We start from the raw sequence: 14,954 nt of genomic DNA on the forward strand, positions 1-14,954 counted from the left end.
AGGAGCGCCTGGGTGGCACAGCGGTTAAGCGTCTGCCTTCGGCTCAGGGCGTGATCCCAGGGCTCAGGGCGTGATCCCGGCATTATGGGATCGAGCCCCACATCAGGCTCCTCTGCTAGGAGCCTGCTTCTTCCTCTCCCACTCCCCCTGCTTGTGCTTCCTCTCTCGCTGGCTGTCTCTGTCAAATAAATAAATAAAATCTTTAAAAAAAAAAAAAAGACCTATTCCACTCCAAATGTCATGGCTTCTACAACCTAGGGATGGGATCTACTCTCTTCTGTCCCACTTGGCAGGTAAGGAAGAAAGATCCTTGGGCATAGCCCATACCCAGGAGTTTTTTGTTTCTCTGAAGCCACAGATCACCAAGATCACCAAGCTGATCAATTTCCTGTTCTTCATGACTGGTCCTGCCCTCCCGGGCTCCCTTCTAGCATTATATGCTGCTCTCTCTTCCTGCTACAATTGTTGCTTAACCTCTTAATTAGGAAACATACTTTTTTGGATCCATTGTTTTCTCCTTTGACCACATTTTAATGACTTGCCTGCTTTTGTTTTTGAGCTACAAATTCTAGTCAGTTAAAACTGCTGGGCTGAGAGTGACTCAACGGGCACAGTCCAGGTTCTCGAGTTGGGTCCCAAGGACCCAAATTGATAGTATTTGCCTTAACTCTTAGAGTATTACAGCCAAAAACCTGTGGCAGATACACTGCCAGCCCCATTCCCAATTATATGAAGGAGAATAGCCCTGGAGCTGCTTGGCACAGGTCAAGAGGACAGAAGAGCTCCAGAGGGGGGATGCTGCCTTCCCCATCCCACCAGGCCCCTAAGAGCACCTTCAGAGGCTTGGAGATTGGGATCGGGAGGTTCTGCCCCCCAGCTTCTGCCCTCATACTCACTGTGGCACTGCCTGCCTGTAAGCCTGCCTCAGCTCCCAGAGCTGCCTGCGCTGCTCGCATCACCTGAGGGTGTGCTCGATGCCAGGATGCCCTGGACCTGAGAGGGTGCGTGAGAATAACTACTGAGTGCCCAGATGTTTCCTATTGTCTCAGGCTCCAGGTGTTACATTCGCTAAAGTTTTAGACATGAGCGATGGCTCTGTTCTCTCGGGACGAGTGGGGAAAGATTCCCCAGCTCACATTCCCAGGGTCTTAATTCCAAATGGACAACCCCATTACCAGGCTGTTAGTGTCTCCTGCTCCACACACATCTGGCTCCACCTCAGGCCATTTCGTACCAGCAGAGGGAAGCCCTAGGTCCAGCAGCAGCAGCGCTACTCAGGGGCAAAGTCTTTACCCTTGTAGTATTTTGTAAACTGGAGTAGTGAGGCCTCCCCTTCCAGACCAGAAACAAAATGGAATGACCTCGTGGGGTTGACATGTACAGCACAGCCAGCATTTATTTGGCTTGTTGATTTCCACATATTAAATGAATCTAGTTGCTGCTGAACTTCCTTGCCTCCATGTGATGGTCAGGCTCTGTATCCACCATGGCGTTCATGCAGGGATGGGGGAAAGACAGCTTTGCTGCTTTCCTCTGGCACCTGAAAATGGTTCTCTGTGCAACACGAAGTTGCCAGTGAGGAACTGCTGCAGTAGCTCTCTGGAGAATCACCAGGGAGACCCCTCTATCTCCTGCCAAGCTAAACAAACCCTGCCCATGCCCTACTCTGAGTCACACCTCTCTGCAGCTTCATTCCTCCTTCCCCAGCTCAGCACAGGGCGCCGCCTTACGGGAAAGTCCCGGGTGTCATCAGAAGAGGCGTTTGAGAAGAAGTGAACTGAGGTAGGGAGGGGGAGTGCCGCTCAGTCATCTTTTAAGCAGAAAGGAAAAGGTCATCAGAGCCATATGGGGCCTGGGTTGGCTTATCGTTGACTCTGCCTTGCTGCAGCAGAGGGGCCAGCTCACTGGAGCCAGCACCGGGTGCTGCCAGCCCCATCCAGCTGCTGACGGCCCAGGCACAAAGAAATGCATGCTCTGTGTACACAAATGGGCCTGCATGTCAGCGTGAGCCCATTTTTAGCCCTTGCCCAGGAAGGGCAGCCCATGACATAGTAATTTAATTAAATTTGCTTCCCTCCATGGCCCACATATTTGGAGAGGTTTGGGGGGAAATGAATCTGGCTGAGGAACATTACCCTGCCGCTCTGGCACTGCCCCAGAACCGAGCCGCAGTACCATAAAGGGTCTCGCCGTCCTGAATCCGACTCAGGGCATCTGTCTGCACTACAGGCTCTCTGGCCGGGCTGCCTGCTGGCACATCTGGCAAGGCAGCCTCTGGAAGCATTCCGTCTCCATCACAAGGAAGCCACCAGGGGCAAAATAAGGGGACTCCCACCCCCTACTCAAGATCTCCTGGCAGTAGCCTCAGCAAAAACTAGAGCCGCAGTGTTAGCTTCCCCCCACTGATTTCAGTGTATAACAAGAGAGAGGGCAGAATGGGAGGACCCCACTCCTTCAGCTGACACCACAGCCTCAGTAATAGCTATCACCCCAGTTTCAGTGTGGGCCCACATTCCTATACTTCTGCCCTGGAAAAGATCCATATTTAGGGGCCCGAAATTGATCCCAGTGAACTTATCACCATGTTTCACATCTCAGATGCTCGTCAGTTTTTGTCCATTGTGTCCGAGCTCAGCCCACACTCACACCCACAGTCCACACCCCGGAGCCCTCCCCCTGCCTTCAGCCAGCCAGTGCTTATCTTGCATGGAGCTCATCACTCCCCAGGAGGCACCTAAGCTTTCCCTTTCTCTTGTCTTCTCCCTCTTGTCAGAGTGCCTGCCCATTTCATCTTCTCACTGACCTCTAGTCTCCTGCTCAGCCTTTTATATCCTAGGTCAGCAGTACCATGCCCGCTGGAGAAGAGCATTCTTTCTCGTTATCTTCGCTCCCCACCAAGAGCACGTCTTCCTGGCTGGCGAATCTCTCCTGCGTAATGATAGCAGCACCTCTGAGAGAAAGGGAATTTCTCTGGCACAGTTTGTCTCAACACCAGCAGAACACAGGCTGTTGCTTAGGAGTGGGAATCATTAGAGTCAGGCCATTATTGGAGGGGGACCAGTCTCTAGGGGAGCTAGCAGAAATTACCACTCCTTAATAGATGAAAACTCATTTGCTGGAAGCCCCCGCCCTCCTCTTTATTTCTCTGCGTTCTCCACCTCCCTTCTCTTCCCAGCCTTGAAGTCAAAAAGAGAGGTAACGCTATCCCATCCAAGATGGCAAATTTCTGCTAAATTAACTTGGTTAAAAGATCCTTGGTCGAAAGCGGCTGTTCTTTTAGAATGTTTCTGTTGGGACTTGGCTTGAAACCATCATGAAGGAGACAGATTCTAATTAAATGTGTGTGATAAAATTATAGCCAGGACCACTCCATTTCCCAAGAGAGGATTTGTTGAGGTGGTTGGGAAGAGGAGACATTTATTAGCTTCCTAGGCCATGTTTCAGAGAAGGCCCCAGAGTCAACCAGGGCTGTCTGAGCTTTCCCTGCAATGGTCCCCTTAGTTTATACCATACCAGGGAAGGCAAAAGATGTGGAAGCAGGACTCCGGACTTCTCTGCTTCAGTGGTCATCTTGACCTTGAACAGACCTCTGACATGATTTAGCTTCTGTATGCCTTCCCTGCACAGGGATACATGATCCCTATGCTCTTGTTGGCCGGGGTGGGGGGGGGTAGGTGGCATAAGCAACAAATGCTCCTTTTAATTTATTACCTGTCTGGGCTGCCATCAGAACTCACATGCCTTGGAACATTTGTAGTTGAAGAGAAAGGAAGAGTGGCCTGATTTCTCAGCTCTAGCTGTTTGAATGAAAGGCATGAGTGGGCACTGTGTCAGAGCATTAAGCACCCATAAAGTACCAGTGTGAAAGGTCTTCCCCTTCTCTCGCTCCTCTCCCTGGAAGCAAACTGTAAGGGATTGCACCAAATTGCCAACTCCAGGAGACACTAATCACTTTGTAGTTTCTGTAAATGGCACCCCCTGGATGTGTCAGTCACCATGGCTCTGCTGGTATTTCGTAGTAGTGCTGGGTTGAGAACCCAAAGACCAGAGATCTGGTCTCTGCATCACCAGCTATGTGACACCTGAGCAAGGCATGTCTCCCTGGCCTTCATTTTCCTCATAAATAAGTTTTCTGAATTAACTTGGAAATTCCCTTCTCTGTCTCCACATCCCTAAATTTTGAAGCTATAAACCATCATTCTATCGTCAGCGTCTTGCCATCCCAAGGTTGGCCAGCCTTGATAACACACCCATAATGTGAAGGTGGCCTCAGCTGACATGATACCATTGGTCAGAGCAGATGTAGACTTCAAACAGGAATGTGGCTGAGGGGGCTTAAGAAAGAGAAAGCTTCCCTGCAGGTACAGCAGACTGGAACAGGAAGGGCACGGAATAGGTCAGTTCCTCATTCTTCTTGTTTTCGTACTTCTCTGTGGCTTCAGAACCTTCTTCTGACACACATGCACACAGTACACCCAGTAGGTGCAATCACTTCCCTCATCAGAGTAACCAAATGAAATGCAAACATGCCTTGAGATATCTCAGTCTTGCCAAGTATCTCCAAGACCCCCTCCCCATTTCTAATTAAAAAATTGTCTTTTCTTTGGCTGGTTCCTTTAGCAGTCTCTTCCTTGGCCCTCCCTTCTTTCTTACTCCAGACTCTCCCAATTCATCCCCTTAAAGAGATGAATTGGAAGAATATGCTGTCATGTCAGAAGGAAGCCATTGTCAATTCACACAGGCAAAGCTAATAGGATAAAGTATTATCCGACTTCCTTTAAGTCCAGAAATTAAGTCTTCTTGCAATGGTAATAGATTAGAACTTGTAACCACTGCAGCTGGTAGGCTGTAGGAACAGGCTGTTAGTATCTGAGGCCTCAGCTCCATTTCTGGGCCTGTGCTGGGCCTTTTGTGAGGGATGCATTGAGCATTCCTGCAAACACTGCTGTGCTCTCCGTGAGGGGACCTGCCTCCAGAGAGCTGCCCGTAACTCATTCAGTTCACCTACAGGGCGGAATCTGAGTGGGAGAAGCTGTCTGAATGGTCTTAACGCACCCAAATGAGTAGGTAGATGAAGGGAAGAAGCCAGGGCCTTGAAGACTCTAAGAAGAAGTAGCCAGAGGCCAGGAAGCCAGACTTTGCACAGGGAACAGTTAGTGTGTGAAAGCTCTTCTCAGTCATCCTTGCTGACTCACTGAGCAGGTAGAATGACTTATCTAGTGACTAAATCAGCACCAGCGCAGACAGAGGGAAACCAGAGGTGAGACCTTAAAGGAACTTTAAGAGACTATATAGATGAAGGACTTGCCTTGGAAGAGGAAACCACATGAGAACTGTTGGAAGAGAGTCGTCAGTCTTCTAGAATGGAAGGATCTTGCAGACATGTCCTCGGTCCTATCATGGCAGATGGTTGTACTCAGATGGGCATTATGGAGGGAAATACCCTGATGGATTATTAGAGGGTGCTGCTTATTGGTGGGGTTGTAAGGAGGTGGATGGGTATTAAAGAAATGAGTGGATCAAGGACTATTCCTTTGGTATTTAGTAATCAGAACTTTAGTAACTGTTCTAGTGTTGTTCCTGGGTGCACAGAATGAATGACCATGAAAGTACCTGAGTACTACTTTTCCCCGTCTAGTCCCCACACCTGGCATTAGGGCAGCCTCTCAGCTCAGTGCTTCCCTACTGGAGGGTCAAAAATCCTAATGAGGTAAGTTAGGGAAGACGCCCTCCTCTCAAATGCTAACACTCTTTGACAAGAGAGCTTCTCCCAGGGATATCCCCCACAGGCCTTGGCCTAATCTCTCTGACTCACTGCCAGGGTCCATGTGCACTGAACTCAGTCATCACCATTTTTATGGGAAAACACAATTTATATAATACCCTCCCTCTGGAGTAATACTCTTTTTGTGGATAAATAGTGACTTGCACCACCCTGTTCTGTGAAGTGAGGGAACAGATTCAGAGCAGACCCCTGAATGAGCTGGTTAGGGTCAGGATTAGATTATAGTCCTAAGGGCTGGGTTGCTTCCCCCAAGCAGGGGACAGCCTGCAGGATAGAGAACAGGACGGTTGTGGGTAGGTGGTTTGGCCCAAGTACTGACAGCAGGGCTGGCATGTACTGGAGGATAAAACCTGTGATCATCCTAAAATCTAATTCTAGCCACTCATTAGGAAATCAAAATGCATTCTCTCTTAGGCTTCTCTTGGAAAGTTGATCTCCCTGCTTTTCTTCTCCTCTGTTCCATGCCATGAATTTCACACTAAACAGTCCTCCCCCACCAAAAGTGCAGCCAGCCTCTTGCTTGCTCGGACAGAGGAATCTCCCTGGCTTTCCTCCTCAACTGCATTGCAGACCCTTAGCCTGTGTATCTGCCATATAGCTCCGTTCTGCTCTCACTTGCTCAAATGATGGTGCTTTTTTTTTTTCCTGCCTGTATTTTCTCCAAGCCCTCTAATTTTGTTTTGAAGCCCCAATAGCTCCTTTCTGTGTGGCCTTCTCCCTCCTGGTGCCTCAGCCTCCCCTCCTCCCCTGCCCTTCATAAGGCATCCTGACAGAGAAACAGGGAGAGGTGGGGAAGACTCTAGGAAGTTTATCCTCTCAGTAAAGAGCCAAGGTTTCTGAGCTAAGTGTTTCCCCGCCCAGCCCTCAGCTTGTGCATCGTCACCAGCAGCCGCACCTTTCCTTGCCTCTGGCTTACTGCAAGGAACGGTCATCTACCTGGACCAAACACGGGGCCTTGCGCCAGCTAGAGAGCTGGAGTAGGGAACAGAGCACAAGGCACCGTTTTCCTGGGGACAAAAGTACAACCCATCTTTCCCACTGGGTCTGGGCTCATGTAGATAGTGCTGTCCCACTGTCCCTGACTTCCTGATAAGCATCCTTCCTCTCTGGAATAGCTCCATAGGCATATTCATAGGCACAGATGAGGTTCTAGAATAGAGTGGTGATTAGGGAGGGCCGGTCATTTGGTCTATATCCTTATGTTTATCATCAAATAACTACCGGCAGTACAGCACTCAGTTACCATTTCTGAGTGTGATTTTATTTACATAATTTCAATTCGCACAACAACCTATGAAGTAGTGAGGTGTAGATACTAATATGTCCATTTTACATGTGAAGAAGCTGAGTATTTGTCCCAAGTCACACAGGTAGGAAACGATGGAGCAGAGATTCAACCCAGGAATACCGGATCCAAAGTCTATACTTGTAAGCACCCCGATGTGTTGCTCTGCAAATATGTTTCACTGATCTGGTTCCCGAAGCATTTATCCCTGCTCCAAGCAGCAGTTTACTTCATTTTAATTTAAAGTGAAGATGAAACAACCTTAATCTACAGCCCAAAGCGTTCTCACCCCCTCAGGGGAAATGGGTGCTTTCTAAGTGCTGGAGACCAGGAGAGGTGCTTTTGGGGCAAAAGCTGCCTTGCAGTTGAGCTGAGGCAGGATTTAGAAATGGCGTGAACAGTGCCTGCATTAGCTGGTGGCATGGAGTGCTGAGTACCAGCAGAAGAGACAAAATCAGACATATGTGGGGATATAAATGTTCTCTCTCTCTCTCTCTCTTTCTTTTTCTCTAATTTTAATCCCCTGCTGCTTTGTTGCAGTAAAATGGTGGGGCCTTAATTGTGGGCTCTGGCCCCCTGAGGTAATATAGTCTGGGCTGTGTAAGGTCCCCTTAGCCCTCTCCTAGCTGCTGTCCATCCACAGAAGGAAGCCAGAGCTCTCCACCATTAATGGCATGGACTCTGGACCTCTTCTCCACCAACAACAGGAATTGTTTTGCCAGGGACTCTCTACTACATTGTTCTACCCAGCAAGTTGCTGGCCTCAATACATGTTAAACAGCCATGATAAAGCTAATGTCTCTAGGCCTTAGAAATTATCCTGTCTACTCTCTCTTCTTTGATAAGATGCAGCGTGACACCAAAGAGTGACAAAAGGCCTAGAGCAGATTATGGGAGTGGCAGCCACAGCATGGCACTTAAAGAGCTAGGGCTAGGGTAGGTATGGTGGAAGAGAGGAGTTAAGGAGCCCCCCCACCCAGTAATCTCATTGTTGAGCCAAATAAGCAGAACCCATTCCATTGTGGGGAACATACTCTGATAGGTGCTTTAAGACCTCTGCCACTCCTCTACTCTGCAAAGCTTCCAAGGCTGAGGTTGGGAGAAGGCCAAGCTACCCTTCCCTTTGTGAACACCCTGCCTTATCTACACAACCCTGTCTCTGGCAGCCATCTGCCATTGAACCTCAGGATCAGAAGCTGTTATGTGCAGTCCTGAGAAGCAAACTCCTTAGTGAGCACACGTGCCCCTTGGGCCAGCTGTGGGGCCCCTGTGGTCAGAATTCTGGTCAAACCTTGGACGGCAGTAGAACCAGTCCTGAAGGAGATTGAGCACCTCTAAGAAGAGAACACAGCAAAATCTGTAGGAAGGTCCCATTTTTACTGCATATTGGCCAGGAAAGAAATAGGTTCTTGAAGGCCCAGAAGAGCCTGAGTAAGGAAGGCGCATTTGACTTGGGAGTCCAGAGACCTGGATTTCAGTCCCACCTTTTCCACTGGCAGCAGTGTGACCTTGGAGGTATCTTTCCATTTCTCTGGGGCTATTTCCTTGGCCAGAAAGTGTAAAGGGATTAGACTAAATGATCTTCATTGGCCCTTAAAAAATACTCTAAGTCCATATAATCAGCAGCAGTCTTTCCCTCTCATGTGTTGCTACAACTATTCCCCTGAAGAGCTACCAACCCATGTCCCGTTCTTAGGTAAGAAACCCTATAGCTTGGCCGCCAGGCCTGAGGATGAGTCACCAACACAGCATGAAAGGCTGCACTATCGGTGCTCATGGGACTCCTCTCTGAAACGCTGTCCCAGGTGCCTGCTACAAAGGAGGATATACCCAACATTACGCCAGTGGAGGTTTGCTGCTCTAAAAGCTGAAACACTGCCCAGGTCAAGGAGTGGACCCAGTAGGGAAAGGAACTACCCTTGCAGCTCTAAGGACACTTATACCCAGGAACCATATTCAGTCTCCCCCACCTCCATTCAGGTTCCGTCTGGAAAGCACTTCTCCCTCAGATTCCAAGATGGCAATATGCTCAGCCCCCAGGACACATGCATTTGTTCTTAGGACTCTTCCCCAGAAATGTCTTGGGACCTCCCCTCAGATCTCTGGTTCAGCCACAGACACTTCATCGTTCCAGAACCACTGTATAACCCCTAACTATCCAAATAGCTGTCACAAAAGGAGGGGCATGATGAAATCAGCCCCACATCCTCTGCTTCTGAAGTAGCTACTTTCTCTGCAGTTGCCCCTGAGTGTGTCCCAGAAAGCTGCTCTAAACAGGCTGAGTTATCTTGTGGCACTGGGCAAGGGATAATTTCTTGCTTTTCCAGCTGGTCCTGGCCAAGTCCCACCCTTTACTCTGCTGCACTTTTCTCGTATTGGGGGTAGGGTGGTAAAGGAGAGGCAGAGGGAAATGTCTCCATGGAGCCCGGAAATGTGAGCGGCAGTTTCTAAATGTGCACCTTGCATACATACTGCCACAAACACTGATACCCAGAAATGACACATATATACCCAGGGGATTAAGAATTGGCCCTTTCTTAGCCAACTGCTGCAAAGTGCTGCCTGCCTCTCTCCCCGTTCAGTGCCAGAGAGATCACACCCACTCAGTCCCGATTCCCTGCATTAGTATAAAAGCACTGAAGAGACGCAGGGTCCCAGTTCATGCAGCTTCCCTGGACGTCATCACTCAGGAAGCATCAGGAGACAGACACCCACCACTACCAAGACATGTTTGGCTATTTGGCACCCAGAGAACAGAAGGGACACTGCCTGTGGGAAATTGAAGCCAAACAACATTACTGCAGACCTCTTAAATCCAGGTCCCCCCAGGTCCCTGGGTAGAGCTGGTGCTGCCTGACCAGCAGCTTCTGCTGAGGTGGCATCTAACTTCTGGCCTGGTCCCAGGAGCTGAGGCTGACCCATTTCCCCTGCTTTTCCAGGGCATCGGGAATTTGGTTCTACCCCCAACAAAGCCAGGGACTAACACACTTAGCTTGTGGAAGGTGCACTAGAATCGGGGTGCTTTTATTTAAGCTAAGGAAAGATTGTTGACAGCTTTAGCATTTTTAACATTGTCTTCCCCTCCCACCTTACCTCTCCCCTCCCCTTCCCTTTTTTTCCTTAAATAGAAATGACTTGGTTGATGCTGGTAAGAACCTATAGGATCTTATTCAATTTAACCCTTTGGGGACATTGAATTAAAAATTGAACAATATTTATTAAAATACAAAAATACACTTTTCTCACATTACAATCAGTGTTCTTTTGTTGGCATTCCCCCCCACCCCCCCATCCCACCCCTTTCAAATCTGAACCCTTTATTTCTTTTTAAAGCTAAAATAATCAATGAAAGAAGTTACAGCATTACGTGGACCAGAATAACAGAGATCTCTGCCTTCACCACCCACGCCCACCCTTTCTCCTCCACCTCCTCCTGAGGTGGGCCTGGGAGAGGGAAGCCTTCCCCCCATGGTGCTGCATTCAACAGGGCGCCTCGCAGAACTCACTTCTCGTGTGCATGTGTATCACTTTTGTTTGAACTGTGGATTTCACATCCTTTTTATGAACCATCCTGTTCAGTCAAGGCTTCATTGTATTTTAAATGAGCCTATGCCCTTTTTCTCTCTCCACTCATGTTCTGCCCCTACCCTATCACCACAACCAGTTGACATCAGCTGTAATAATCCCTAATGAATCAGCATTTAGAATAGTCACCAAATCACAAGCATGAGAAAAGCTTCCACTCCCCCAAGCTCCCCAATCCCAGCCTCTCTTCCTTCTCCACCTTAAAACAAACAAAACCTTTATAAAAAATCATAAAATGCCATCATTGTCTACAATCATTTGTCAGATACCAGGAACAACAGGTGGACATGGCACAAGGCTAATTTATGGCCTCCTGTGAATACATTCTGTCTGCTTCTGCTCTCCCTTCCCACCCCCTCTGTTGCCGCACCCCCTTCAGGGGCCTCCTCCCTCTTAAGGGAAACCCTGAATAGACACATGCCCTGCAAAGAGTGGGTTAAACCCATCTGCAGGAATCTGGTGCAATGTGAAAGCATTTGACTGAGAGCTACGCCAGCTCCCTTCCTTCTCTGCTCCTTCCTGAGGCGCGCTGTCAGGCGGGGCACACGCGTGTCCCAGTGCACAAACCAAGGAGACTTGTGCACATGGGCAGATGGAAAGACTGAGCCCCTTTAGGGAGTCATTTAAATTTTGGTGGTTTTCCTGTTTAAAATACATTTACAGATCTATCTTCCCCTTGGCCTCTGAAGAAAAAAATTATTGCCTCTCAACATTTTGGCACAGTACAAATTCTTGGTGCTTTTTTTGTATTTTTAAAATAAGATAAATTTGCAAAGACAGCTCTCAGCTTAAGAAAGGTGTCTATAGAAATGGGTAATCCTGTATGCTATGAAGCATCTTCTAAAAAATGACAGTCTACCCCCACCCCCACCCCTCAGCAGCCGGAACCCTACCTCTTCAGGGATGTTTGTTGTTGTTTTAGTTTATCTTAGCAGTTTCAACCTTAGATTGGAAATCCCTTCTGGCATCATAGCAAGTTGACTTGTGGCTTCTGCCCCACAGCGTTCCCAAGAACCCCACTCCCCCTTTAAATAGAACTTACAAGTTAGAAAATAGTTTTGTTTTGACTTTTTGTTTTTAAATTTTAATATAATCTGTTTCTTTTACCAGCCCATAGATTTAATATATAAGCATATACAAGAAAAAGTCGCTCCCCACTCTGTACAAAAGTTGCTGTCTTTTGTGTGTGTGTGTGTGTGTTTATGTATGTGCATTCTATTGCATTTTATAAGTTTTTTGGGGGAGGGGGAGTCATATTTGAGTTTCCTGTACCTTGTCCTTGGTATGGGTCTGAATTATATAAGGTTCAGAGATTGTGGTGACTGTGGGGTGCAGAGAGTTCCCCAGGCTGTTTTCTGTCCAGTGGGCCCCATGTGCTGGTTTGTAGGTGTTGTAGTTAATATGGTCATGAATTGTGGGCAGCACTACTGCCCCCTCACCTGATACACCGGATGGAGCTGCTGTTGCTGCTGCAGACGCCGCCGCTGGGATGTCTTCATCCACCTGGATAATCTCAACTGTCCGGGCGGCTGTGACTGTACTCCTCTGCTGGTGCCGCTTACGAAGTTTGTAGAAGACAATCAACATGGCGGCAGCTAGCAGAGTCACTGCCACAAAGCAGCCAATGATGATCTTGGTGGTCTTCATGACTTCATCCAGGCTGGTCTGCATCTTATCATTGGTGTCGGTTGCGGGTACCTGCTTGGGCACACGGGTGGTCTGAATGAGCACCGTGGTAGAGGTGGTATATGCCGGCTGATAACCAGTGGACGTAGTAGGAACAGGCTTGTACTTGCGCGTTGTATCCTCAGGTGAGATCTCGGTGGTCTCCACTGTGACAGTGGTGAAGAAGCTGTAGTTGGAGGTGTTGAGCTCGGCCGTGCTCACGTTGAGGTAGGCCGAGGCATTGGAGTTACCTGCCACATTGGTCACCATGCATGTGTATACCCCAGTGTCTGAGAGCAGCACATGGGAAAAGTTCAAGGTGCCGTCGTTGAGGACAGAGATCCTTGGGTGGCGGGAGGCGTGGCTGAGCACTGTCCCATTGGGCAGCAGCCACTTCACAGAGGACATAGGGGGAGTCCGACACTTAAGTTCTGCCATCCGACCCTCAGAGATATTGAGGTCCCGAGGTGCATCCATGATGAAGGGGGCAGAGCACTGGAAGGAGGCCTGGTCCACCTCCACCAGGTAGCGGCCACGCATGTGCAGGGGAGCATGGCAGCGGCCACAGCAGGTAGAATTGGTGGGTATGTACTCCCGAAGCCACCAGGCTAGCCACAGAATGTCACAATCGCAGTTCCAAGGATTGTGGTGTAGGTGCAACTCCACCAGGTACCTCAGTGGGGTGAAGAGGTCATGGGGCAAAGAAGAGAGGTTATTGTGGGCCAAGTTGAGTTCCACAAGCGAGGCCAGCCCATCAAAAGCATTTCGCTCAATCAGGCTGACCTGTGAGTTCATGACCCACAGCTTCTTGAGGGAGCTTAGGCCGTGGAAGGAGCCAGGCCTGATTTCCGGGAAGTGGTTCCCTGACATCTCCAGTTCCTCCAGCCCCACCAGAGGGGTGAGATTGGGCATATCTTTAATGTTGCACATGCCCAAGTTCAGGTACTTGAGGTTGAACAGTCCCTCAAAAGCGCCCTCAGAGATATACTCCAGCTTCTTGAGCTCCCCCAAGTCCAGGCGCATGAGGGAGGGCACCCGGTTGAAGGCATAAGAGGGGATGCTTTCTATGGGGTTGTTGCGAAGCCAGAGCTCTCGCAGCTTGGACAGGTACTCAAAAGCCCCGCTGGGGATGACTGTCAGCCAGTTGTCGAACAGCTCCAGGGTGTTGAGGCTGGCCAGGCCGTTGAAGGCCCCCACCTCGATCTGCCGGATGGAGTTCCTGCCCAGCTGCAGGACCTCCAGGTGGTGGAGGTGGCGGAAGGTGTCGGCCTGGATCATCTGGATATTGTTTTCCATGAGGTTGAGGTACCGGGTGTTGGAGGGGATCCCCTGAGGGACCTCGGAGAGGCCCCGGCGGGTGCACACCACCTTGCTGAACTGGTTACTGCAGGAGCAAACGGATGGGCAGTTCTGGGGCCCGGCGGAGGCGGCAGCGGCGATGGCTGCACACAGAATCCACACTTGCGCCGTGAGGTAGACGACGGGGAGCAGGACGGCATTCCAGGTGTGGTGCACAGTTACCTGCCACAAGAGCTTCATGGTGTGGCACGTTCATAATTCACCATCGCCTGGGATTTTGGCTCGGAAAGGAGAACCAGCCCTACCCCGGCTTAAATGAGCTAGGAGCTCTTTCCATCTGGAGAAGGAGGTGGGGAGGGGGCGATTAGAGAGACCGAGCAGACCGGAAAAACAAAATCTTGCCCAACTAAAGCGTGGCCCCTGGCTGCAGCCCCCCTCAAGGCAAGCCCTCGGAAAGCCGAGACTTTCTCTCCCCCGTGGCAACCATCCCCACCCAGTGAGTCGCTGTCACCTACCTCGGAAGGAAAGAATTGGCGTGGTGTCCTTAAGCGTTCTCCACAGGAGCCGGCCACGTCGTTGCCATTCTTACTTCTTAGTTTTAATTAACAAAAGGGGGAAGTCGAGGGGGTGGGGAGGGCAGAGGGGGAGGGGTGGGGAGGGGAGGAAAAAAAAAAAAAAAAAAAAAAAAAAAAAAAAAANGTTGAGGCGCGCCGGGAAGAGCCAAGGCCCGGCGGGCTATGCAGGTGCATGCCCCCCCCTCAGCCCGAGGAGCGGCGCCACCAGCGCTTCCCTGCTTTGTCCTTGGACCCTGGCTCCTGCTCGCACCAGCCACGGGGGAAGCCGCTTCATCGCCGGAGCGTGCCTCCGGCGCCCCCAGCCCGCTCCCGCGGCTGCCACCCCGCGGGGGTGAGGGCGCCCCGAAGCCTCCCAGGCCGCGCTCGCTCGCTCGCGGCTGCTGCTGCGCTGCTCCCTCTCCTTGTGTCGGCGGCTCCCGGCCGGAGGCAGCTGATGCAGTCGTTCGCTCGCGGGGCTGCGAGAGTTAAGAGGAGGTGTTCCAGGCTCCTTCGCCCTCCCCAGACACACACCCCCTTCTTTCCTCGCCTCTTCTCTGAAGGGTTAAAAAGACCAAAACTGGGCTTAGTTTCCCAGTCCGCCGTCTGCCGGCGCGAGGAGCAGCAGTTCGTCCAGCCCCCCGAGGGTCAGCGGCGTGGACGCAGCGCCGGGACCAGGTCCGCCGGCCGGAGAAGCGCGCAGCGGTCGAGTCGCGCCCGCACCGCAGGCCCGTTCAGGGAGTCCGGGGGCGGGCGCGGGTCCGGCGGCGGCGGCCGCAGCCCC

At 50.5% G+C, this 14,954-nt stretch overlaps 2 protein-coding genes across 19 annotated transcripts in view; one reads left to right on the forward strand and one right to left on the reverse strand.

Moving 5' to 3' along the window:
- LRRC4 (leucine rich repeat containing 4) overlaps positions 1-14,277 on the reverse strand; it is an 82,215-nt gene extending 67,938 nt beyond the window's left edge. For 14 of the 17 annotated variants that reach the window (XR_004628799.1, XR_004628787.1, XM_034671528.1 and 11 more), the window contains exons 1-2: positions 14,135-14,277; positions 12,095-13,956 (exon numbers count right to left, since the gene is read on the reverse strand). Coding sequence is in view for 15 of the 17 variants with exons in the window: in XM_034671528.1 (XP_034527419.1) it covers positions 12,095-13,859 (1,765 nt within the window). In the remaining 2 variants the exon portion in view is untranslated. The other 3 variants (XM_034671533.1, XM_034671571.1, XM_011230076.3) reach the window with 3 other exon arrangements.
- The window catches only part of SND1 (staphylococcal nuclease and tudor domain containing 1), a 412,648-nt gene that overhangs the window by 336,498 nt on the left and 61,196 nt on the right, over positions 1-14,954 (forward strand). The window lies entirely within an intron of this gene.

This window comes from Ailuropoda melanoleuca, chromosome 1 (assembly GCF_002007445.2).
Source record: "Ailuropoda melanoleuca isolate Jingjing chromosome 1, ASM200744v2, whole genome shotgun sequence".
Classification (NCBI taxonomy): Eukaryota; Metazoa; Chordata; class Mammalia; order Carnivora; family Ursidae; genus Ailuropoda; species Ailuropoda melanoleuca.